Genomic DNA, 27,602 nt, shown 5'->3' on the forward strand with positions numbered 1-27,602 from the left:
CGTTAGAAGATCCCAAAGAGGTGCAAGGAGCTCGCACTGGTGAACCAAGCTCTGTCCATTCCCGAAAGCTGCCTGAACGCCACCGTGGCATCCACAAGGCTGCAAACTGTTTACAACTTTCCAGCTACTAACCAGCGTAGCTAAAAACAAACAAAAAGAGCAACTCAATCACATTCTGAAATCCTCAACAGTTACCCTATCTTACGGGTCAGATGTCCTTTACACTTAATGGTGCTAAAGCCTCACGTTTCTCCAAACCTCTCCAACAGGACGCTTACAGATTTGGGTCTCCGAACAATATAGCTTCTGCTCCAACACAAGCAGGTATAAGCACTACCTTAAACGTGTAAATGCAGTATCTCAAAATATAAATGTGAATCATATCAAATCATTTTCCCACATCATTCCACCAAAACTCTCATTTGTTGGACCACGGTTTTAAGACTTTGGGACTCGCTACTTAATTCAAGCTGGCTTTGCACAGGGCTTTAACCAAAAAAAAAAAACAAACCCACAAGGCTAAGTTTTAAGAGCACTGTATATTTTCATAGACCATTCTGGAGACCAAAAAGTGTAAGAGTATTATTATTACTAATTCATGTGTGAAATTCCTAATACCCTTTCTGATCTGTTTCCACCTATTCAGGCTTTATGATTTGCTGGATTCGTTTTATATCCTTGCACGGTGCCATAAAAAATGCTGCTACATTAATACTACAATGGGACAATGGTTTTTGTAATGAGTTTGAGGCTAGCCTGGATTTAAATTTAGGAGATTGAGAAAGGGAGGTGGGATGGAACAGACGAGCCGCAGGGAATCCTGCTCTTCAAAATATTTGAGGAACATCAGGCTGCTGTACTGCGACAATAATCATTTTGTATTACTGATTTCAGCAGAGCTGTTTCTGCACGCAGATAAGCACTTGCCTGAACGCTTAACGTTTTCCTGCCTAACTAAAAGGATTTGCAAGCCACCAAAAAACAGTTACCGTCAGATTTATCCGTTCGAAAATGCTAAACTTCCGTTTTCTCTTAATGTAATAAAGCATCATCTTTGGTTATGGTTACCAAATTCCTGGCCTAAATACTTAGAAAGCAGACAAGTTAACCTTACGAATGAGAGTTTTTAAAGATTATCTTCAAACGACGGAGCAGGGCAGACGTTGCCTTAAAATGCATATAATCCACAACTTTATGTTGTTTCGCTCCTAGTAACGAAGGAAAGCAGCGCAGGCAGCTCAGGACGGGCCCCGTGGAAAAAAAGGCAGAGTTGCCCAAACCGCTTTAACTGGGGCCTGACCCAGCGGTGCCCAGGCGGGCCCTCTCCCCACCTCTCTGGTTTCCAGGCGGCTCGTATCAGCGCAGAGGTCATCCACGCGGTCCGACTCCTTTGCAAGCCAAGAGCGGGTCTCAGACAAGCAAGTGGTTTTAATCCCCCCTCCAACTACTATGTTAGTTCAGAGGATTCAAATATACTTTGGCTAAAGAGCCAGAGTCCCCAGGTGCAGTGGTGCTTGGTTAAGCCTGCAGGGTGCAAGCGAAAGGGCGTATAACGAAGCGAAAAAAGGCTCCGTTACGTGGCACTGCAACTGTGCTGAGCCCAAGCATGGCCAAGTCAACACAAGCAAGTCAGAAGATCGACAGGCTGTTATAAATAAACCTTGGTAGTCACCTCTTTTCCTTCTTGGGTATTTTCGTATTGAATTGGAGGGAAAAGTTGCATTAAACCCCTGCCAAACAGATTTGTTGATGGCATGCCAAAGGAGAAGAAAAATCTGCCGCTGCAGCAAAGGTTCAAGTTCAAGAGCAGTGAAACAAAATAGGAAAGGTAGCTTCTGCAAGAGCCTCTCCTGAGTCTAGAGCCTCTCAAAGCGTTGCATTGACTCGAGCTCCTAATTCAGTTAGTCCCCAAATCTCCCCAAGCGGCAGTTCTCACCACTGCTTTGCGGAAGTGATGCCATTGAAACCACGTCACCAACGCGTGTTTAGCTACGCTTTCGGATGTTTGAAAATATAGCTGCTCAGCATTTCTTTTGACAAGACAGTAAATATGCAGACTGCAAATTAAGACTTTTCTTTTACAGGCAAAGTATATTTAATAAGTTAATTTAAGGGAGAGAAAAGCCAGACAAAAGCAGCTAATGAGCTTCCAATCAAACAAACGTCTTTCAAGATTTAAGGGGCATTTCTGATCTAACAGACTAACTAAATTAAAGCTCGCTGGGAAAGCACATTAAAAATACAAACAATTTAACCCACTCAGATCAATGGAAGGAGAAACAGTCATGTATACGAACAGATGTCTCGGGCGACTTTTGAAAAACTGAAGTAGCAACTGTGGTAAAACAAATGCCCTGCTTTGTACATCACAGTTTGGAAAAAGACTTTAAATTGCACCTGAAAAGTCAGCTTACTGAAAGCGGGACTGCTGCACGACATGGGGTGTCTCTTGAGGGCAGCTCTCTCCTACCTGCCTATGGATCAGCCTGCCACGGTTTTCCATGTCCATCCACCTTCTTCTGTCTTCTCCTACTAACAAGCATAGCTTCTTTCTCTAATCATCGCAGCCTAGAAAACCAAGCGTTCTTCACCCCACCCAGACCCAAACGCTCCAACTTACCCTAGGCTCTGGCAGACGACTTCTGCCTCCTCAACATGCCTTTGCAAACATCTCCATTTTTTCCCCCCACAGACTAACCAGTTGTTTGCAACTAATACTATAAAACACTTGCCACCGGTTCACGATGTTGAAAAACATATGCTTTCATGCCAGAGATGATATGCGGTTTTTTTAGCTTACTCGTTACAGATAATCAGCATTATATAAAGACGACAAACAGAAAGAACAAAGAAATATCTTTAGTTTGCAGGCTGCTTCCCTGTTAAACAATCTTCTCCTAATAAAATGTTCTTTGTTAACATTTCCTCTCCTCGCCCCGCTCCTCTCAGATCATGCATGTAACATTGCTAAAGCATCTTGCAAAAATCCTGTGGCAGGGAAAACACCATTCGCACCCGGAATAAGGTGATGCAGAGAACATCATCCTCAATCAAGCAGGATGGCCATCTTAATGCTCACGCGCCTGGCATCCTAGCTGCTGCTTCCCGCCCAATATAAGGACAGTTACTTACTTTGAGGGCGTTGGGCAATGGAAATGGCATGAACCGCTCCAGTTAGCAAACACAAAAAAAGGAAAAAGAAAAGAAAGAAAGAAAAACAAAGGATGGCTGAAAAACGATTTCTTCTGTGCTCAAATATACTGGAGGGAAGAAAACAGGAACAATCCTAGTCTGTTCCTCTCCCGAGCTAAGACAGTTGTGAAGTGCCAAGCATGCAGGAGCGCCCATTTAAAATCTCTTCCTTTTGTTACTGACTCCTTGACGTTTGTCCCCGAGGTTACTTCAAAGCAAGCAGACAATCTTGTATAAACTGTTCCCAGGAGAACATAACACGCTCCACTGCAATGATCACAAACACTAAAGCCGAGACTAGTCAACTGAACTGATTAAAGTCAACACAAATTGCATATTCAGAAATCAACAACTAGGGGAAAACAGGCATGGTTTATACTAGACTTGCTGATGTACTGCACTGTTCTACGGAATTTTCTTTAAAAACGTGCTAGCAAAACCAGTTACTGTATTAAAATCAAAGATTTAGCTTTGCCAGAAGCCACTACAGAGAGAAAGAGAAAATTTTGCACGTCTTTTACAAAGCAGAGGTTATTACAGGGCATTGATTTGTATAAGTATTTTCTCTGGTCTTGGCATGAACAGAAGGGAAAAATCAATCCTTACAAAACTGATAAAGCAGACTTATAAAATCAAAATACAACAAAACGCAGTCCTGCAGAAAAATTTTCTAAAGCTTATTATAAGATAAGTACATTAACGTTAGATCTACGTAGAAGAACCATTTTCAGTTTCTTTTAACCTCCCTTTACCAAATACTGGGTCTGAAGTTTTTTGTCTGCTGCGCATTCAATTTTTGGAGGTGGAAAAGAAAGGGGAAGAAATAGAAGCAATAACAATGGACGTTTTAACCACTTTGGAGATTGAGGATATTGGGGAGAAAAAAATGTTTTGCGCTGTGCTTTTCTGTAGCTGATCTCTTTTACAGGCTTTAGGGAAGGAGACACGAGCCACCGAAAGGTAAAGTCGTCACGGCAAAACTGCTTTTTGCAATAGCCACAAATACCCATCTAAACTGCCATCACGAAGGACATTCAGAAACAACGTTGATGGTAACAGCTGCAACTCCTTCGCCGTTTGGGTTGCGCTGCACGTGCACAGGCCCTCCACAGTCCCCAGGGCCCATTAGTCACGCAGCTTTCCCGCAGGACCCCGGGCAACGGTCCAGCCCCGCGCAGCGTGGGCAAAAGCGAGTTGCCTTGTGCGAACCGCTCTGCTTCAGGCGCTGGGGTAGACAGCGAGTCAGTGTCGTCCTTCCAAGAGCAGCAATGCAGTCTTGGAGTAAACCCCCTCCCAGCTGGCCCCACTTTCCGTGTCTTGGCTCAGTTCACAGAGCACTTCTGGTGCGCGTGAAATAAACTCTGGGATAAAATCAGACCGAAAGTTCTGCAGATGCGCACCAAGCAAGCTCCAGCAGCTGATGGGTTCATAAAGACCTGGACTAATGATCAGGCCAACCACCAGCACCACCACAAAACTCTCCAGAACATACCAAAAAGGTGGCTCTGAACCACTGGGAGCTGCCACAACACCCTGAAGTACTTCTTAAACTACAGGAAGAGCCAAATGCTGCCTGCGCTTTTGTGTCTGCTGACAATCACAGCCCTCAACTGCTTGTGACTCCTCTCACCTTCCTCACCTACCTACCCCTTTACTGGTTCAAAATCTCTCTCCTCTGTCCCTACCTTCTGCAGCCACCCCCTGCCTGCTTGCTAAATTATTGTTTCTCCTTTATTTATCTCTTTTCCCACTGCTTCCCTAGAACTGTCTTCTGCAACGTGGATGCCCCCTGCAGTCTCCCGGAAAACGGGCCCTGAAGAAGCAACACTGCTTGCAATTCAGTGCTGCAAGAAGGTCCAAGCTTCTCCAGCACCAGAAGCACACAGTGGCAGTATTGGGTCACGGCTGATCTCATGACCGCTGTGAAACACAAGAGGATCAGAGAACAACATCACACTAAATGAAAGAGGAAGCAAATGCTCTCAAGTCTCTAGACAGTTGCACTGTGGGAAGGATTTGATACTCCCCCTGCTTACAGACGACTTGAAAAAATCTTCAGGTAGGAGCACACAATGAAGCTTGGCTCATTGGGATATCCATGTCCTGGCATTATTGTGCATACTCCTCCTTGGATCCTGCAGAAAACTCCTCCAAGGACACATTCAGGGACACCCTGCCAGCCTGCTCCTCGTCCCAGCTAGCATCAGCAACCCCCGCGCTACTCCCACACGTGTCTCCACAAGCACACCACTTCTCTGTATGTGGCTTCTGGGTGGGTGGGGAGCAGGAAAAGCTTTTGGTAGAATTAGGGTAGAAAGATCTGCAAAGGGATATATGGGGAAGGATACGTGCATTTATCTTTCCACCCTAATTCTACCTAAGGGTAGCTCTCTGCTAGGCCTGTTGCACCTTTAAAAACAAATCTACCTGATCCCTGAACCACAAGAGAAAGCTTTTGAAAGAAACTCACTCTGTCAGAGCGCACCTGCCTGCACGAGCCCTTCGTCCAGACCTAGCTAACCAGCAAGTAGGGTACGTAGCGTGCCGCGATACCAGAGACCTGCTAGGCTTTTGTAATCCACCACAGGTCTCTCTTCCTCCTCAAATTCAGCAGGTTGTGGGCCGACGACTTGGCCAGCAGCACCACATGCAGCAACACCGCAGATCCTGCTCCCGTCGCACTGATGAGAACAAAGTATAGCTCGGAAGGAGTTCTGCTCATCTGCAGCACACAAGAGCTTGCAGCTGAGAGCAAGGCGGGCAGCCTACAGCCAGGGGGTCAGCAAGGGAAGGGAAGGACAGAAAAGCTGTCATATTAACTAACATACTATGGGCTCTCACAGCCTGCAGACTCGGTACCCATAATGAGACAGAGATGTAGACAAGCCTTTATTTCAGCAGAAATTCCTAAGAGCTGTTTGCTTGGTTGGTCACAAACTCAGAACTGTGATGGCCCTTTCAGGGAAGAAAGCATAGTCTAAACACTTGCACTGCCGTTCTTCTGTTTTAGCTGCAGGTGTTTCTGCCTCTGCCAAAGTGGTGGCCTTTCCCTAAAGCTATCTACCTTCCTAATACGCGATTTATTTTGTTACTCATTTTTGTGGAGGAGTGGGGAAAAGAGCAAAGATGATGCTGGCAGCAGCAGATGCGCACTACATGGTGCTGAGAGCCTCCATCATACGAGCATGTAGAGTTGGATCTTTAAATGCACTGTCTTAGTCACTGAAGTCACAAGCTGGGGGACCTCAGAGGGCAAGGAGCATAGCACACGGTCCTCTTCTGAGCAGGGTTTCAGCCAGAAGCCCATGCATAAAACCACCAGTCGGCACAGTTACAGAGACAAGGTCTCCCAGAAAGTTATTCTGCACGTCTCATTCCTCAGAGAATAGGAAACCCCGGTGCCCGGGTGTCAGGTCATTGGGGGCGTCCTTCTGGAGTAGCTGTTGCAGCCCCAGAAATAAGTCCACCCCTCTCCCCTTTCCAGCGCCGTGCTGAGTGTTGCTCTGAGCAGGGAGGCAGGCTTGGCAGGAGGCACCACACTCTCACCTGGAAACAGCCCATGCAGAAATAAGGCCTGTGGAAGAAGTCTACAGGGCAATGGTGCAGGGGGCATGGATGCACTACCAGCACCCATGAGAGAGAAAAAAAGAATAGCATGGTGCTTCTCAAAGCTGAGAAGGCAATGATTTGTGGGACAGATATCCTTCATAAAGCTCCAAAACACAGGGATACTGGATTAAATATAGCCTGGAATAAGCCATATGCAACAGAGATGGGCTTCACCCTCCTAACCCATTCTTACTGCTGGGTTCCCTGATAACATAGATAACAGCTCATCTCCTTCGTCTTCCCTACCAGTTCCTGGACAGTTTGGTGGAGGAAGTGGCCTGAAACCAACATCAACCTGACTCAGTTCTCGCACGGTATCAAAGAAGGTCCTTGAAACCACATCACTTGGAAAAAAATAAAACCAACCCCCCCCCCCCACAAACAAACAGAAAAAACACACCAAAAAGCAATCATCTTAATATAGTATTTGAACTTAACATAGTATTTGAAACTCACTACCCACACAGGTTAATTTGTTTCTCCTCACTGCTCAGTGGCTCTGTCCTGGTCTATACCAGGCAGTGAAGGAGGTAGAGACCTTGACAGGGTTCCCCCCCATCCAAAGTTTCCCAGATGGTTTTAAATGAGTGCTTTGTTTTGTAACCTTCTGTGACCAAGAGGTCCACAGAAGCTGGATTTACAGATTAAGAACCTCCTCGCTAAGCTCTGGCCGACTGTCCAGTATTTTCTCCTCCAGCACAGTAAGAGCCTGCAAGCTGTCACAACTGTGAAGCCTTTAGTTGCTCTTGATGAAGCACTTTCTCCTCCTTATTTTGCCAATATGGGGGATAAACATATTCCACTGAGGAAGGCAGCTTTTACAAGCACCTGCTTCGGCATTTCTACATGCACGGTAAGTAGGAAGACCCATTACAAAAACGGCATTTGAATAACTCAAGAGGAGAATACGAGTCAGCATTGATTCTGTTCCTATTGTAAGGGGCAACGTTTCCATGATGCTGGCTGAGGGAGAAACAGCGTCAGCAGCAAGAACTAATACAGTTGGCAGGGAACGTACAGCTTTACTCTTTCTCTCTTCCTCATCTCGAAGGCAGTGATAGTCATTGTCTGTCTAAAATACTCCTCTACACTGATTACAATCTTGACAGTAGACCACCTATTTTCATTAAGACAATGAAAAGCACTCTGCCTATGCTAAAGCTTTTGAAACTTTGGTTTATGCTTAAACATTGAAGGGAAAGGTAACTGAAAAAATGAAGTCGAGACCCTCTGGCTTGTCCAACAAATCACAGTTGGACAGCTGCATGATTCCAAATAACGCAATTTTACCGTCTGAAGACAACAGGAGAACTGATGCAACAAACGGCATATCTTCCCATTTAGTATTAAATGCTAATTAAATAAGTAAGCTTCTTACAGATAAGCTTGAAATAGCAATCAGTTTATTGTAAATGAATCTTAACTCCTTTTAGATTCAATTATCTAGTGATGCAAGCAGATATTTCTTAACCTACTATCTGGAGTTATGGGAAAGGAATTCCTGAAAAATGCCATCAGTTTCCTACAGGTGGGTATAAAAGCCACCTGAACATCTACAGTTTAAGAGACTCTCAGTGATGCCCGTTCCTGCTCTCCAGCTGGCAGTTAACGTGAACATGATAAAAATAAACTCTTTAAAATATCTTAAGGAAGAACTGAAATGCATGCACACCTAACCAGTAAATAAAGTCCTAGAGAAAGGAGTGACTCCAATTATCTGAAACCCACTGTGGCCCCATGAGAACAGGCTTACCAACATGACCAAATATTCCTTGTGAACATTCACCACGCTTTTTTTAAATAGTGTTTTTAATGTTCCTACATTCCGCCCTCCAGGGCCAGAGCTGCACAGACATGCTTTCATTACGTTTATGGTTCATTAATCAGTCACTAACCAATTTCCAGTTGTAGTTTGTTACAGATGATAATTGCAGAAGAAACAGCTTGACTTCAGGAACCAGTTAGGCAATCACAAAACATAGATCCACTTCTTTATTTGAAAAAAAAAAAAAAAAAAATCATCACCCAGGATAATTTTATAGCCAAGTCAAAATAAACTTGAGAGAAAGCTGGAGAATAGCAGGGAGATCTATCTCATCCAGGCTGATGATACTCATTGTGAACAAGGCACATGGAAGCACGTGTGGAGGAATAATGGGAGCTACTGAAGCACTTTTGAGTTCTAAATTGGAACTATTGAGGCAAAAAACCCCACAGGGCATCAGAGCAGAAGCAGTATTTTTGTTTCTTAAAGGTATTTAAAAAGCTGGTATGATTCTCTGATGCTGTATCTTCAGTGAAATAAAAATCTGGGAATAGTATGGAATCAAAGCCACCTATTTGCTCTCCATCTGGAGGACTTCAGTTTTGACCATGAGATGTAACAGCAGGAGAAAAACAAGCTATTCAGGCGCTCTGCACAAATGCCTAAAATAACGTTAGCAGTCCTCAGCTTTATGATTGCTCTGATTTAGAGAGCAAAGTAGCACGCAATAAGATGATGCAGTAAAAAAAAAAAAAAAAAAGAAAAAAGGAGGAATGGAAACAAAAAAATAAAGGAACTCTTGCTGCTTACTTACAACTAGCTGTAAAGAAGTGCAAGATCACACTGAAAGATCATTTAAAGTATTTCATCAGTTTTTTTTTTTTTTTTTTTTTAAAAACACAATCCATAGTTTGTGGAGCCACCAGTTACCAGGGATTATTCTAAGAATTTAGGGTTCAGGAGTGTTTCTGTGGATAAAGAAAACATTCACAATTGCATCAACTGTGATAAGGAAGTATGTGTGTAAGTATATAAATATATGTACGTCTGTGTGTGTATGTACACATATTCTTTTTAAACACTAACCAATCAACCTTTTCCAGGGTTAAAACCTAACTTTCTTTATAAGCAGATTAAAAAAAAATATCCGTTACAGTAATTCAGAGCTAGCATATGCTGCAGTGTCTAGTACTGGTTTGCAGACTGCATTTCACAGTGGTCCATGGAAAGCACTAACAGATAAGAGGGAGTGAATTGTTAAAAAAAAAGATAATGCTCAACGTTTAGTAACTCAAGGAATTCAATCACGGATGAGACGATATTGAGTGCAATAAAACACTAGAAAAATGAACTCAGAGGGCTTTTTAAAAAAAAAAAGAATTCTCTATGCATCAAAAAACACGTTATCAGAGGAGAACTTTCAGAGAGTGTCTAGGAAAAGCTTAGACTTTCTTTTAAAAAAAGGCATAATTTAAACGCCTCTGCAAGTTGCTATCATCTTATACTAAAGCAAGTGTTAAAAATGTCATTTGTTTTCATTTAAGATCTCTGCTGCCACCACAAGGATACAGAAGATGAGACACAAGCTTGGCTGTTACGTCTAAAACTTAAGCCTTCTAAAAGGTTAAGCACTTAAGATACGAATGCATACAATGGCAGAAAACCTGCAGTAAAGTTGGATATCCAACACACCCCCCACTCTCAAGTGAAATATTCTAGCAATTTGGGACTGTTCCTCCACAAAACCAGGCTGCCGGCTTATTAGCAATGAGTGCAATATGAAACACTGACTTTAAAGTCCACTACTGGACAAAACTGGATATTAACCATAGTGCTACTGTATAAATCCACACATGAGCCAACTTGTGGAAAGGAGCGTGTTCTCCAAACTGTAGTCTTAAGCTTCAAAATAAAATTCAGGAAGGCTGGATTGGTGGATGCAGGTGGAGTGTTAAGAGATAAGGGTAGCTTGTATTGCATGGATCCAGTTTCCTATAGCTCACCCTCACACATGGTACACAGTTACTACATACCAACTACACAACATGATTAATGAATGCTGACAAATAGCTTGACTGTGTGGTTTTACTGTAGATAAGCCAGCACAACTCCGTACGTTCCAGCTCAAAATTGTACGCAGCCTGGAGCCTAAGCGCTTGGACACTACCCAAACTTCAACAAAACCCATACGGAGGCACGCATGAAGTTTTACGGATGACACTCGGTTGAAGAACTGAAATAGAGTACGGCACAGAGACCGTCAGGAATTCGGCTCTGACAGAGACCCACCCTCCCTCTTTTTATTAATACTTATTTCAAAGAGCGGACGTGGAATGTGGAATCAGATCTACAAAGAACAGACTCACTGCACAAGATGTTTCGTTGCTGGTTGCTAGCTGCTGACGTTTTGTATCCAAAGCAAAAACATTGTTCTGGCAATAGCATTTGTAGCTTTTCAACATCCCCCAATGGCTATTTCTGCCTGACTTTTTTTAAAGCTAAATTCTGTACTGGAGGAGCAGTGTGTTTACTATGCTCCTACAGAGACTCAGCTTTGAAATCAGGACCAAAAAGTCATCCTTCTTTTTTGCTTAGGGCGTGCTAAACCCAAGAGTGACAACATGACAAGTCAGAAAACACTCACGGAAATTGCACGTTTAGAATGGACTCTCTGAAAATACAAAACAAAGAACGAAAAACTAAAGATTTTCTTACGCTACAAAATGTGACCTTGCAATTTTGCTGCTTCTATGCCCGTGGGGAGTGACAAAATCTGAGGTGGATTTTGGGTGGGCTTTTTTTCCCCCCCCCCCCCCCAAATGTAACTTAAGCTAGTATCTCTTGTTCTTTTCTCTCGCTAAATGTTTCATTTCAACACCTATAGTCAAAATATTTTTCCTTTCTTCCTTTAACTTACAAAAGGTAAAAATACCCTAAATTGCTTCAAAAAATTCAGCAATTTGAGTCTCCTGGCAGGTGAGATTCAAGAACGTTTACTCTATGAAACTACACACGCACAGTTAGTAGACTGATGCAAGAGTAAAAGGGAGGACAGGAGGTCCATCAGCAAGGACGGAAAGTTAAGTACATATACTGTCAACAGTTTTTCCACCCAAACTCTCCTGTCTTGTCAATTGAACAGCCCACAAGACTCAAATGCCTTAGAGCACAATGAACTTAACCCAAGAGTCAAAGGCCTGGGAAATGGGCCATTAGAAATGGCCCAATATGGAACAGGCAGCACCTCTAACAAACTTGTAGTGTTGGAGCTGCTTAAGTCCGGTGTGATCAAAGGCACCTGAAAACGCGGTTTGGTTTACCACAGCCCCAGCAAACGGAAACCAAAATTCTTCAGGCTTAAATTGTAACACAGACATTTAGACGTCTGAGCTGGTGGCCCATTAAACACAACGGAAGACATACAAGCATTATCTAAAGTTTCTCTACAGTGCTAACATGCAGTAATATTTTAATCTGCAGAAGAAAGATATCATAAACAAAATAGCATGGCAGATAAAAAACATATGTGCACTCTTTTCAAGTCATGATATTGGTGTGCTAATTTTCTAATAGTTAAGGCTTAAGCATTTAGATATCAACAACATTTTTGGGAATGAAATACAGGCACAGAAACGAAACCAGTTAGCTTAATAACCCAGGCAGTGCCTTGATTTAAGCCAGCGTGAAAATGGAACAATACAAGGGGCAAAAACCACCCCCAAAACAAAGCAAAAGAACCTCCCAAACCAAAAAACCACAGCAAATACTAACTGAATAGAAAATAGCATTTATTCTGTCATCCACCTACTTCACTTTCCAGAAGAATCAAGCAGGTCGTAAAGAGATTTTACAGATAAAGAATCAGAAGTCAAAGATCTCATCATGCTTCCAAAAAAGAAATCAAATAATTGGCAAAACTCATGCTCAATTTGGTTTTGAAAACAAACAAACATCTGACACGTGTAACCTTTATATACCTAGCTCGTGGTCTTTAAGAACCAATTCAGGCAGGGTATCCTAGTAAAGGCAGAGAGAGAGACTCTCACCCCACGCAATGTAATAGTGTAAGTAAAGCGGACCGCTCTCTGTAAGAAGCCCAGAGCGGTCACAGAGCTGAAATACACCTCCTTTGCAGCCATCTCCCTGAGATGTATTTCATACGGGACCTATGACTCTGAATTTGTTAACGCTGCCAAACTGTCTTAGGACTGACTTCTAAAGCCGTTCTGCAATTACAGAGCCAGCCCTGCCATCGACTTCAAAGGGGGCCAAAATTTCACTTACATTTTAAGTGACTTGGGCAAAATGACATTCAAGGCAAACAAAGGACAGAGGCACTTAGTTCCCTGTTGGACTTGCTAAAACAGTCAACAGGGCCCTGCTTGTGCAACACCTAAACGCAGTTGTGTTCCTCACGAATTTGAACACTGAGGATGAAAGAGGTTCATCCGCGGTTCACAGACAACCTATTGCCAGAAGTGCCAATTCAGTGGAAGTTACAAGGGTTATGAATCAGTGTTTGTCCTGCTCACATCCCGCTCTTCTATTTGTCGTCTGGGCAAAAAGCCTAATATTAAAGCAGACCACCCTTACTGACCGTGGCTTTTCAGGGTCACATACAGTCTCAGCACTCTACATAACCTCTGATCAGTGAAAATGGTATTTGGCAGCTACACTAGAACTAGCAAACTGTTTTATAATCAGTTAGCATTGCACTTGTCATTAATACTGCCACCAACACTGGATGAAAGACACTGCTGAAAGACAAAAACCCAATTGTTTCTAATGTAGTTTGCTTCATCTGTCTCTTTGCATGTCCACAAAAATATTTTAAAAGATCTAGTTTGATGTACGTATCTAAAAGGAAATGGTACCTTTAATGTTCTAGTTGGAGCCCAGCCAGTTCCATCAATTGAATGTTCTCTCAATAAACTGGAAAAAAGATACATATATTACACAGTGCAACTTCTAGTTAAACAAATTTTGTCAGAAATCTTAGAAGACAACTTATTTGCAATGTAAGAGTTACAGACCACTCGCACTATATCTTGGAGTGAGAGATTAAAAAATGCACAGAAAAACTGGTATGCCATCCTAGAACTATATTCTTCACGCTATATTCTTCACTACAGATCTCCTGGATTTGAGGTCAGCTTTGTCAAAAAGCAAATTGCTTTGATTAACTGTAACAAGTGTGGCAACAATCCTCCTGACACAGTCCCAATACTGAGCTTTGCTTTTCACCCGAGCACACAGATACGCAGGTACTCCAGTTTAGGACATATCCGTCTCTGGTGAAGAGAGAGGCCTTGCAGAATATCCTGCATCCCAACAAATTTGGTATAGTTCAACCCCAAAACAAAAACGAAAAAACCCCAGCCCACTTTTGCATGCAAAATATTTTAAGCCTTACAGACAAACTCAACACCATACACCCCCAACTGGAAATCAAGTCAGTACAGACATTAAAGCACAGATGAAGAGCATACACTGGGCAAAACAGACTGCTTGCAGGAGGAAAGAGTTTCTTATTAGCTGTAAATACATGCTCCCAAATTTAAATATACACAATTAAGATATGGACTTTCCTATACAGTGTGTGGGTGTCCTATACAGGGACACCCACACACGGTATAGAGAGTTTGCATATTCTGATGCATACCAAGTCCAGTGAAACAGTTAACCCATTTACCCGTTGAAAAGCAGAAAAAAAAATTTGAGGTGTATTCAGTTTGTTAGTCATTCCTGGGCCTTAAGGATCAAAACATGAACAGTTATGAGAACTAAAAATACTGCAGACCAGAGCATAACTGAGAAATGAGCAGAAGTCTCACTCACATTTATGCAAACAAAAGTAATAACCAGAATGAAAAAACAGTATGAAAACTCCTTTAAACATCATTTCACAAAGTTGTCTTCCTCTGTTAAGAGGTAATCTGAAACAGAAAACTCACGCAGCAAAGTAGCCAAGCACCAAAACGTATCACCAAAAGTGGCTTCTACTGCTGAAACGATAGGGTTAAAGTAAAATTGTCTTAAATCACTAGCTTTTTCCAACTTTTAGGATGACATATATTAATTCTGTTTTAAGCTACAAATGACTGAACCATATAGTCTATCCAAACAATTATTTATTGAATAAGCAAGGTTTTTAATTGAAGGAAAAGTAGTGATTAGCACTGCCCTATATTGCCTGCCGAGAGACTGGGAAGTTAGCCTGTACTAAAGCGTTCTATACCTGCTTCAGAACACGCTTGCAATAATACTGGGCAAGATAAATCCATCTTAACTGTGCTGCTAGTCTCATTTCTGTGCTTTTAAAAAGATAAATAACGCAACCACCACGAGTGCAGCCCAAAACTAATTTCAAGAACACTAAAAACAGCATATTGTGGCTATGGCTTTTGTTCATAGCGTGAAAGTAAAAGCACGAATGAGGTGGAAGAGGCAAGAGCCAGGATGAGCAAGCAATGGATCATAATTTTAACTTCATTTCAGTATGTCTCCTCCTCAAAAGACGTTGCTACATTAGCTACCAGTACTTCCCTTGACCTGTTCATATAGTTCACTCTGTGTGCAAGAGCCAGAAATAAGTTAACACAGACCAAAAAAAAGCATAAAAATATCGACTGATAGAGCTCAAAGCGCCTGAGCATACCAGCTAAGCCTCATTAACACCCTTCAAGCTTCCCAAAGGCTCAGAGCTCTCTCTAGGCAAATCTCCAGCTAGGGAAGATTGGCAGCCAGGACCCGGAGATGAGACACTCATACCCCTCAGACAGCTCTGGCAACCAAGCAATGAAGATAGATAAGCATCCCTTTTTCTACTATCACCGCCTTACTGATATAATTCATTTCCAGACAGCATCCTCTTTCTCCCTTCGGATGGGAACGATCATTCTGGCCCTAATCAACACCTTTTCCTTGCACAGGGTGCCTACAGAAACAGCATCTCGTGTTCTCCATGGGGATGACCCAGATATACCAGCCAGCCAGTCTGGAGGCCTGAACGGTGATCTGCTCTCAGAACACCGTAAGAACAAACGGCAGAGCTGTTTCATCCCTAATGAGCAGAAATAAGCAAAATAGATCATGAATTAGTTAGGGCAGGAACAAGCACCTGCATCTGTCCTCCCAGAGTGGTGCTGCCATAGAGGAGCTGGGCTACGGGGAAGTGCTCAAACGGCACAAACTGCAGTGTTTCTCTCCCCCACTTGATGCTTCAAGAGGCTTCCTTCGATGAGCTTCTAGATACGCCACAAACGCCATCTGTTCTACACAGGTTTTCAAGATACCTGATGAGTGGGGAAAACCTGTTTACTTGCGGTGATTATTCTAAAATTGCCAGGATGTTGCTGTATGATACAAGAGTGCCAGGATCCTTATCTAGTATTTGGATTAAAAAAACATGCAAAAGCCTCCCTTGCGATACTTCAGAATGATTTTGCACATCAATAAAGAGAGGGGCAAGCTAATTCTGCAAATTCTGCAACACTGCGGATTGCTGAACATAGCAAGTAAACACTTTCGCTGCGGAACAAACGACAAGGCCAACAGAAGGATAAGTGCTGTATAGTACGAACAGGAGCTTATCAGGCAGGTAACTTGACTAAAAACAGGGAAGGACTTAAAAAGAGTATTTCCATTTCCTTTATCTTGAGCAAGGAACTGACACAAGCCAAACACATCCCTGGTTGGACGATGACTGGAACTGACGACCGCACCTTCACATCTGGCACTTCTATCCCTAAAGAGACCTCACAAGAATGATTTCAAATTATTATATCTGAGTTCCTATGGGAAGGTTGTGAAATTGCTCTTTCTGGAGGTACAGTAACCAAAACTGCCACTGATAATGACCAGCCAGGTTTTAAGCCCTTAGTTTCCACAGTTATTCTGTGACTTAATTCCTGACTGAACAAGGAAAATTTCTTCAAAACCTTTTCTCCTTTAAATACACAGCATCCTAAAGAGACCTCTCAAAAACTTCTACTGAAGCGGGGACTGCGTGACTCTGACAATTTTAAAACTTTCTGAAACTCAAGTTGACATGATTTACAGCTTAACTGACTAAAAAAAAAAAATTACTGGAACAGGGACATCAGTCCCAAGAAAAACCCGCTTTAAAGATCTCAGATGAACACATTTATCAGCATGAACCTTCAGTTCCAATAAAACGCTTTTGTCTTCCTTTTCTCAGCAGAAAGCATCACTGAAGGTAAGTTTGAGGTAAGAGGCTGTAAATCCACTTCGGAACCCCTCCACTGGCGGAGACACTTTCTAGGGCTTCTTCTCTTCCTGCAGCTGCTCACCTCCCTGTTCAGTCTCGTCTTTCTCCACCTTCCTGAACTAGCACCGCCAACGTAGCATGACAACGTTATTCTAAAAGCTTACGCAGATGAAACCAAATCAATAAGAAAAAAAAAAAATCAGAAACACGTGTAACACTTTTTCAAGCAAGTAGTCACCTGCAATATTTAGTAAGCGTGTCTGTTCTACGTACCTTGATGTTTTTCACCCACATATGTACGCAATGGAGACAGTACCCACAAGTACAGTCCAGATGTAATTTGAATAACCGCAACCCACCAAACACAGAAACAATGCTTCTCCTACCCAAAGCAATTATATCTGATGCAAGTCTAATCATTTGCTATGTTTCAACCCTGGCATGATTATCTACGCAAACGGATATGACACCATAAAGGTATGTTTAGTAAAAGAAAGTTGGAAAACATACTAATCGGGATTTTTTCTGCTTCAACAAAAAAAAAAAAACATTTGAAGCTATTTTTATATAAAGACTCTTCTAGAAGAAGATTGCAGACACTATATATATAGACAGCATTCTCCATTATAATAGGCATAAAGCAATCTAGGTTATTTTAGTTTTCTATCTAAATTGTTAGACACTTTAAAGGTGCATCTGACAATCAAATAAAGCTGAGGTTTCAGAGTAGATTCTGAAGAAATGACTTCACTTCATGAAGCAGAATTATGATTTCAAACACCAGGTTCACCTGTCAGAATTAAAATCGTTTTAAGCCTAGACACACAAATATCCTCAGGAACGCGAGGAGGCTTTATTTAGCTTCTGAAGATGCAGCACTATAGTCAGAGCTTAAATTTTTACCTATGTTTTGCTGCCTAGTATGTCCTGTTGCTTGGTTCCACACAGCTCCCTTATTCATTCCTTTACTTAGGCTTTTTGACTCAAAGCATCCAAGCTTTCTCCACTAAGTCACAAGGACTTCGGTAGAATTTAAACTGTAAAATAAGTGATCCTTAAATCAGTGTCCCTACTGTCAAATGAAAAGTTCAACTGGGTAAAATGCAATAGTTCTAGGAGGCACTCTAAAACAGCGCAGGTCTGGACAGATAGCAAACTTGCCAAGAGTAGCAATACTTATCTGCTGAAACAGCCTTCCCGTATCACTGGCACACAAATCCCAACAGTGGTGGACAAGCATACTCTTTCAAGAAATGTTAGCAAGAAAGTCTCAGGTGTCTTGTGTTTTCTAAGTTTTTCCACAGCTTAAAATCTTCAAATCTCCAAAGTCAGATTTTAAAGTCTATGGTCACCAGCCCTCGCTGACTTTACTCCTGCTGCAGTCTGACAGCTATAGCACATCAGGTAGGTGCTACAGCCTTCCTAGTCTGGTTTCTGCTATACATTGATTATTAGCTTGTCAGAAGGATGGACAAGGGTATTACAGCTAAAAGCACTGATAATAGCTTTGTCCCTTTTATCAGCTCATGAGCCTAACCTAACCTATAAGGTGTGGCAGACTTCCATATGAAAACCTCATTTTTTTCCATATGTGTTTCCATAGTGTTATGTTTTTGCATAACACTAAAATGACTTTCTTCATCTAGAAGAGTTAAGAAAAAGTTGTTTTTAAGAAAACATTGATCTGCTACAGATGGCGGGGACCGTTCTGGATTTTCGGAACGGTTTTCCAGCTTGCTATTTTTCACTGCTTATGCTTCATTTAGTTTTCCTTTCACGTCCCATCAACGTGAAAAAAAATGACAGCCATGCTTTCCACTTCTGTTTATGTTTCGTTTCTGGCCAATTTCACCATCAGGTACTCATGATGAAACACTCAAATTACAGGGTTTCAAAAACTGACTTTAAAGAAGAAACATTTACTATCAAGCAAAAAAGTGCAGTGATATAAATCTGTTACTTCAGCAAAAGCGAGCTTTTGGGCTTCATACTTTCACTTAAGCACCCCCACCCCCCTTTAAAGGAAAAGTGTATTTCTCATGTTTTGTTATAACCAACACATGTGTCTTGTAGCAGATATTAAGTGCTGAAAATAAACAAAGGCGAATATAAAGTCATTATTGTCAAAGTTCAAGGCATTTTTTTTCCTTTGGGAAACATAAATGGTTTCCAAGTACTTAACACATTTAGGCATTAAACAAGTAAAGCTTTAAGCCACCTCACTGAGAATTATTCACCTGGGAAGGGGGGGAGAAAAAGACCGACCAACTTTGGTCTGGATTGGAGTTCATGCTTTCACCCTAGATAAAATAAAACGTTAAGTCCAAATCGGAAGAACGGGTTTCTCTGCAGTCCCCAATCCACAGCAGGAACCATGCTGTCAGTGGATTGTCTGCATTCAAGGGTCGCGTGCCCATCTGACTTGCAGAGTCTGTTGAGATGCTAAACAAGGCTGACGAGAAAATTACACACAGTGTTTTATCACACACAGAAAAACCTCTGAAGTGAAAAACAGAAAGCTGTTGCTACCTTAAGCAGATTTCTCCCGTCTCCGTAATGTTCGGATGCCAGATTCTTGTCAAGCATTTTACCTTTGGAGGCTGCCAGGACAGAAAACAAGTGATAATGTTATCCTTTAAAATAAAACCAAAGCATGGATACAAGTTACAGAACTGAAAAGCCAGACATATTTGACAGTCACAGCCTAGGCTGGAATGTTAAAGGATTTGATAATATAACTTATATGAGCTGCACCAGCCTTCTCCGTGCTTTTAGCTTCTCTCAGCTCTATACAAAAGCTGGGCTGGTATTCAGCTGGTTCTTAGGAGAAAAAAAAAAAAAAAAAAAACCACCACACAATTTTAAAGAAAGCCAGATCACTGACAGAGCTTCTATTTACTCTCCTCGCCTGTCTCCTTCAGGGAGAAAAAGCTCCACATGTTATTCAGTTTCTTAACATTTAATCAGCAAGACAACAATTTAACTCATAACACAGCTACATGTTTTCTTTTTCCAGGGCCCAGACAAGTTTTGGGTGTTTGCTAAAAACAGCAGAGCATCTATCAGTAAGAACTACATCGAAAGAGCACTTTATTTTGAATAAAGACCCTCCTATTCAGAAGCACTCAGAGAAGTATCAAGAGCACCACTCACACCCCGACTTAACACACTAGTGTAAAAACCGAGCTTATTTTAAGGCAAGGTCATCAGGATTCTAAACTCCACAGTGGGTTTTGACATGCAGATTCTTAAAGAAAACCCTCTCATTTGCTCTGGTTTTGCAAAGTAAATAAAGAATGGGTCATTAAAATTCTAGTAGCTTAGCAACAGCCCATTATGCCATCCCTGTTCTTCAAATTACAATTTGCAGCTCTCAGTCAAGCAGGCGATTTCTTACAGCAGGTAACCTGGTATACATCAACACAGGCCAGTACCTTCCACAGCTTCAATTAAATCACACATTAGAGTTGCAGAGCTACTTTTCTCCACCGCCTCCCATCAAGCCTTCAGTCAAGAGACAAAATAGCTTCATTCGCACAGTGGCACGCAGTGTTTTTTGGCTCGTTTCTCTGCTCTCCAATTGCCAGCATCTTAGTACAATATTTAAATACATATTACAAATTCAGCCCAGCTCCCCAGAGACAAGAAGAGGAAATATTTGTGGTGTTAAGCTACCAATACCATACCTGTATGGCAATAAAAAAGTGAAGTAATGATAAAAAAGAAACCCCTATTATTACAACACATCTAAAATTCGTAATTCAGACACTAACTTTTGTCTACACACGTTTCATGGCTGTCCAATGACTGCTCAAACCTTAGTCATCATGGGACACCGACTGCCCAAGAGCTGGGCCACATTATTATTGCAAATTAAGTGGCATGTAGAAAACAGCAACAAACTTATTTATAAAGTCCATAAGCGTTCCCCTTTGAAGTTCGATAATAGCACAATCTTTCCTGAATTAACGCCTTCGCACTGTTTTGAAAGATTATGTCTAGTTCTCAAGAAAAAAAAAAAAAAAGTCAGGGACAGAGTGGTATTTCTTCCATGCCTGTAGCTCAAGATAAAAAGAGAAGTTCTAACGTATGTGCCTTCAGACAGGGAACGCAGCGACGAGTAGAGAAAGGTAAGCTTCTTCACGAACTAAGTCTTTTCAACCCCCCCCCCCCCCCCAAAGTCCTAAAAGTCATTTTTAAGGCTAAACAGTAAACAAGTAACTCGTTCCTCCATTTTTAGTAATGTAGAAACAAAAGAACTCATTTATCCTTTTCATTAAGAACCAAAGCGTTTCTCACCTTCAGAATTCAGAAACAAAAATCACTCCGGGCCGTAAAACAAAAGTTTTCTCTCTGTTGGAGAACTGAAGGGCTATCAGAAATTCTGTCTTCTCATGAGACTTCCCTTTCTCAGAGCTCAACCAGCTTTGAGCCTTCCTTACACCACCAAATCCGCACAAGATTTCCTTGAAACGACTGTTTCACTTGAACACCTCAGACCATCTCCCAGGCATAGGCATGATTTATTTCATTGTTCATACACTCAGCCCCGGCGTCAGATACTGGAAGATGCACAGGCAGCTGAACCTGAGATTCGGGGATCACAACAATGGAAAAACCAGTTTTCTTCTCCAGGTCTAAGTAGCCACTTACCTTTTAAGATCTCTAATTAGTTGTGATAACAGAAACTGGCTTTACTTCTGTTCTCAGTATACTTCAACAACCTGTTTTCTGTTCACAAGTGCCGAAACCCACCATCAATGGTATAAGGGAATATCGCAAGCATTCGAAAACTACGCGTGTACTAACTTCAGATTTGGTAGAAGTTTTACAGAACAAGCTCCAGATCAAATTTGTCCCTTTTTAAAAAAAAAAACAAACGTGACTAATAATCTCTCCCTTCTGTTATTCTCTTTCTTCAAGAGTAGGGCTGCACAAAACGAGTTGTCTAAAGACCAGAGAGCATGCAGGTTCACGGAATATTAATTATTTTATTCCAAATGCCACATGCGCACTCTTACTCAATGGCATAGCATTCTGCTTTGAAAAGGGACCTTGAATTTGCCATGGGTAACTGTATACAAGGTATCAACTGTCCAGGGTAACTGATGTGCTCTAAGTCCACTCACTAGGAGATATACAGAGAAGGGTCACAAAAAATCTCAAACTTCAGTCTCTGCTTTCTTCAAGGTCATGTGAGAATCACTCACCATATGAGACTGGATATGAAAAGCCAATCAATAAATGAAGTTAATTAAGTTCATCAGCTTGGAAAGTCTAATAACTTTCGGGCTACAAATGTACTAGTAGGTGTATGTTTAGTCTTTCCTATAGCTTGCTTTTCCTTTTTTTAAAAGGACTTCACAAGAAGCTTTTTCCTGTAGAAATAATGAGGTTCCAAGTAGAAATTTGAGATCTATAATGTTATTTCAAACGTTTTGCCTAGAGTCTAGATGGTCAGCCCAAAGCATTCTTGTAAACTGCACTGCAACGATGACTCCAGTTTTTTCTTTCCAGTTTTCTTCTTGAAAACTGAATTCTCCGAAAGAGGCGTTATTAGGGATAGCAATTAGAGACCAAACTACAACCTAGTCCTACAATACTGATGTATTTCTTGTCAGTCCCTCTCCTTTACCAATCCCTGAAGAGCTCTGAGACAGGCTGAAACTGAGCACCCAGAGCTTAGCACACAGCCCTGAGAAATGAGTTAAGGGGGGGGGGAAAAAAAGGAAAAAAAAAAAAAGGGGGGGGGGGGGGGAAGAGCCACGCTGCCCTGTGCTTTAACTGGAATATGATCAATACTGCATTATACAGCTCAACAAGTGGAAGAGGAGTAGCCTTATAGTAGGAGTGGACCTTAAAACACATGCAAGAATTGCACAAGGAATGGTGTCCGAAAGTTAAGTTTTATGTCAATGTTGAACCACGTCAGTACTAACAGAATCAGGTTAAGCAACAGGTTCCTAATCTTGTAACACCCGCGGTTTCAGCTGCAGCTGAAAGCAGAGAAAAAGCTATTTCTTCATCAAGAAAGCTCACTGACCAGTGCATTTTTTTTTTTACATTTGCTCCCATTTGCCACTGACCCCTGTTTCAGGGCAGCTGATCAACCAAGAGAGGTGCTTGGGGAACAGATGCTGCAGAGACAGAGGTCAAACTGCAGCACTTGATGCTAAGGGCATTTGTTACAAATGCTGTTGTTTTGCTTGCTCTTTCACAGTTCCTCTTACGTCTGTATGGACAGCAACACTACCAGCAATTTTTGCAAGCACAAACATTAGCAAGGGCGATGGGACTTCCTCAACCTTCTCCGGACCAGCTTCAAATCCCACTCCCAGTGGTTCCAGCACCACAGTTTCATATACATACGGATATGCAATCAGGGAACAACTATCATAAGAACCAAGAGAGAAAAAGAAAAAAGAAAATTTTCAAACCAGCTTAGAGAAAGGACTAAATTAAGTGTTGATCTTCTAAAGATTTCTAATGCCATAAAAAAATTCATAGTTAAACATCCTTACTTTTATCATCCTACTATCTTTTCACATGAAGGAGTTCTCACTTTAGGGGGAAAACACCTCTCAAGATGAAAACATTAGTTTTCCTCTTTTTGTATCCAGAAAGGAGACAGTCCTCTCATGGGAAGAATTACACAGAGTCCAGGAGATACCAAAAGCTGCAGCCTGCTCATTCCATGTCATGCCTTTAAAATGGTGCTATAAATACCAAGAAAATCTTGGCTGTGAAGAGAAATCAAAGGAATTGAAAGAGTTCAGATGCAAACAGAGGATTCTGCATACACGATGCCAGGTTTTCCTAAGGTTTCCAAAAGACAGCCAGCCTGCTCTGTCCCCAGCACAGAGCACTGCACTAATGGTTCTTCATTAGAGGCTTTCTCAAAAACTGAACAGTGGAAAAAAAGGGTTGAATTCAGCTCAGTTTCCTACCCATCTATATCCGAGCCCCAGAAAAACTCTGTCACGAGAAAATTTCAGAAGCTCCTGAGAACCAGAGGCTCACAGAGGAACGGACTTGAGATGCCCAAGTTCCTTTCTGAAGACATTTTTGGGGCACGTACGGGAGGAAACCCTCCTTTCAGGATGTTTTTTATTTCAACTGTCCCTAGAAAGCAGTGGCCTTTTCATTTGGGATTGCACACATACGCTTGTGTCCTTGGGAGCGCAGCCAACTCTGCTTCCTCCATTAGGACTGCAGGAAGCATCACCCGACTGTTCACCGGGATGCCACAGAGGAAGGACAAACAGAATTCCTCATTCTGGCTCCATTTCCAAAACGCAAGCGTAAAGAGTGAGCAGTAACTTCAATATCGAAGTTCTTTGTAGCAGATTCCCACTAACACCTGAATGGGAAAAAAAGATAACAGCGAGCCTGGGTCTCCCTTCATCAGGCAGACAGAAAAGAGATTTAAAATGCTAGAGAGCAAGGAAATATTAAAATACAAAGCCCACAGGAGAGTGCTCATTAGCGTATCAGCTGAACCAACCCACGACGACTGCCGAGGCATGCAACTTCTCGGGTGCTGCCTTCACAGAGCAGTGGTGCAGGAGAAGACTGCTTATGGGCCACGAGTAGCATCAGGTCCGTTTCCTCTGACTGTGCCGAACCAAACAACAACCAACATGGACATTTGCTCAATTAGAGCATTAAATTAGCAACAGTGAAAGAGCAATCACTGGCACTTAGCCAACAGGACAATGCACAACTCTAGCACGTGGAAGAGTTCCCCTCTCTGGGGGACACTCGGCTTTAGAAAGAGTCCCTGGGTGAGCTCTTACTGCAGTAACTCACCGCTCTTCTCCTCAGCCTTCCTGGAAGCCACAAAGCAAAATGCAGCCTCTATCAAACTGCAAGGGGGGGGGGGGGTGATACAATTCAATTACTAATAGCACTGTAGCGCAAACGTATCTGAACCATCCTTGCATGTCCAAGAAGTGATCAAAAATAAAAATCCTTCCCTTTTCTCAAGCTCAGCCACTTTCTAAAATTATCCACCTCTCCAACAGCTTAAGTAGGTTTAGCTAGTTATGAACTTACTGGAAGAACCCTTACAGTATTTTATTGCCTTACAGATAATTCTAATAAACATTTCCAATACTCAAGTACAGCATCTCGATGATTTAGACACCTCTGATTAAACTCTTGCTGTGTGCTCTGTGAACAAGCAAGCAGCAGCACTTCGGAGCAGGGCTCATCCCAAAGCATCCATGCTGCAAAGCATCTCTCGTACGTTTTAGGATCCTGAACGTTGGCACGAAGGAATTTTATCGCCTAGGTGCCAAAAGTCATGGTATAGCATAACCAGTCATACATAAAGGACGAGGATAAGTTACTTCCCTATATTCACAGATCCACTACTTGCCAAGAAAACAGCTCAGCCTCCAGTGACTTGCTTCCTGGGCAGAAAAGTATGCCAGCACTGCAGTTCACAATATAAAAATCTTCCAAGTTTTTCCTCTTTAATTATGTATTGGATCCCCTTTCACTATGCCACCACTCCACACCTCTTTCTCTTTCTAGTGCAAAAGCTGAATGCTTGCTTAGGATCAATGAAGGGAAAAAAGACTAATTCCTCAGAGGAGCAATGAACACACAGAATTTTGGCAGCAGCATACTGCAGAAGTTAAAGGATGCTGTTACAGAAATTGCACTATAAATTATGCATTTTGTAGCTTTAAAAACAGATGTTCTTTTTTTCTGCAGGCTAAAGAAATTAGATAGAAAATGGACGCAGGCTCTGAGGCAAAGCTATAACGACTTGCCAGTCTCATCTGGTATTTTTTACTCCCTAATAATAAGCATCTTCGGCACTACCGCAAGGAGCTCGATGCAGATGTATGACATCCTGACGTCGCTTAGGGGTTGAAAGAGTGCAGGCAACTCTGAAGTGCTCTTTTAAAGACATTGCCACTATCGATTTCAGTCAGATTCTGCCTGACAGAAAACAAACCACGGCCTCCGCATAACTGCCCCAATATTGGTGAATATACGTGTTTTCATTAATAACCTGACCATACTTCAACATTCAACCTGCTGGTTTTTTTTTTCTTTTTAAATGTGCAAAGGCGCATCTGTGTTGAGATGCTTAGAATTTAGAAATCCCTAATTAACATTTGCTGCAGATTTTCTGTTGACATGGAGCACCGAACCATAACAAATCAGAAGAAGCTTTAATTACCACAATTTAGAATTAAAATAAAATAAAAATCAATGTGCAGTTCTCCTGTCAACGCGCAGCAAGTACCTCCCCACACCAACGCTATTTAGGCAAACACTATAAGCAGAAGATTTAAGAAATTAAGATGAGTATGTATTGCGTATTCTTCCCTTCTGCCTTAATTATCACCCAGCATTGCCCCAGAGCTATTAAGCTGCTGCTACTACTGAAGGTCACTAAAAATTAGACAGTTGAGAGCATGAGAGGGTTTCCTCCTTTATCATGAATGTTATATTTCTCAGGTATGTGATGGCTCAATTTATTCAAGTTAGAACAAGGATGCGGTCATTTTAAATCACCAACTTTGTATTTACAGCCTGTGCATAATCACACACAAAAGCTAGTAAATTTGACCTATACCACCAAGTGAAAAGTATTTGGTGAGGTTAAGGGCAACTTAAAACAAACTTAAAAAAAAAGAAACCCCACCACATCTAGCTGCAAAAGCTTTAGCTAGAACACCTACATACACTAATAGAAGTATAACAATAAAGATAGCTATGATCCTAAGCATTGTTTTGAAGGAGAAAAAAAGAAAGAATAAAGAAAAGAACACCACAGACACACCAAGCTGTAGGAGACTGTCCCACTGACTGGGCAGATCATTAGGAGATTCAATACGACCCTTCCTTTCTGACCAATTTAATAAATCCCTGAACCGTGGGAGCATGAGATCTTCAAGCAACGTTACTTTTCTCTTTTTACCAATTCCCAAACAAAAGAATCGAGTAGGACTGATGGAATTGTGAAGCGAGTGGGATGGTCCCTTGTGGGGGGACTGATCAAAACCTCTTCCCTGAAGCCATGCAAAACAAAAAAAATTTCTACCAGTAACTCAGAGTTCACCAGAAAATATTGCTAAATGTTGCCTGCTTTCTCCGACCAGTATTATTATGAAGGGAAAGCATTATTATTGGAAAAGGAGCAGGAAAATTCATAGGTGTTTCAGAATTGCTGCAGTCTGCCATGGGGGGGGGGGGGGGACTTTTTTTTTTTAAATAAAGAAACATGGTGCATATTCCATATTCCAATAGACTATAAATAAGGGAATATTAGAAAACTTATGAAGGCATCTTCTGGAATGCAAATCCAACTTCACCACTTTCAGAAACATAACCTTTCTACTCCGCTAGCAGTGTTAATGCTCTGTTCTCCAAACTCAGTCTGGGAATTCAAGCTATTAAAATTCCAAAAGTTTGCACTCCTTTGTGTGCGTGTATATATGTGTGTGTGTGTATGTATATATATATATATGTATATATAGTCACGTCAATAATGCTGTGACTGCAACTACTACATACATACGATGCCGTATTTAGGCTTGACACATCTAAACACAGAGATCAAAGGTCTTCTCAGACATGTTGCTCTAGTATCCTCCCCTACACATTCTTCAGTCCCTCTAAAACAAGGGCTCTGAACTATCAGTGCCAAGAGTAAGAAAATAAAACACAAGGATGGAAAAAATGTTACAAGAGATTACCAAAAAAAATATTCAAACTAAACCAAAACAAAGCTTCATACTTCCCACGGTTCATACATCTAAACACTAATACTGCAACTTCAATGCT

The 27,602-nt window shown here is 41.7% G+C and overlaps 1 protein-coding gene across 24 annotated transcripts in view; it reads right to left on the reverse strand.

Moving 5' to 3' along the window:
* UBE2F (ubiquitin conjugating enzyme E2 F (putative)) overlaps positions 1-27,602 on the reverse strand; it is an 87,817-nt gene that overhangs the window by 33,566 nt on the left and 26,649 nt on the right. For 18 of the 24 annotated variants that reach the window (XR_011141780.1, XR_011141778.1, XR_011141777.1 and 15 more), the window contains 2 exons: positions 19,326-19,396; positions 13,441-13,498 (listed from right to left, as the gene is read on the reverse strand). Coding sequence is in view for 15 of the 24 variants with exons in the window: in XM_068947831.1 (XP_068803932.1) it covers positions 13,441-13,498; positions 19,326-19,396 (129 nt within the window). In the remaining 9 variants the exon portion in view is untranslated. The remainder of the gene's footprint in view (positions 1-13,440; positions 13,499-19,325; positions 19,397-27,602) is intronic. The other 6 variants (XR_011141784.1, XR_011141783.1, XM_068947837.1 and 3 more) reach the window with 1 other exon arrangement.

Source organism: Struthio camelus, chromosome 6 (assembly GCF_040807025.1).
Source record: "Struthio camelus isolate bStrCam1 chromosome 6, bStrCam1.hap1, whole genome shotgun sequence".
Taxonomy (NCBI): Eukaryota; Metazoa; Chordata; class Aves; order Struthioniformes; family Struthionidae; genus Struthio; species Struthio camelus.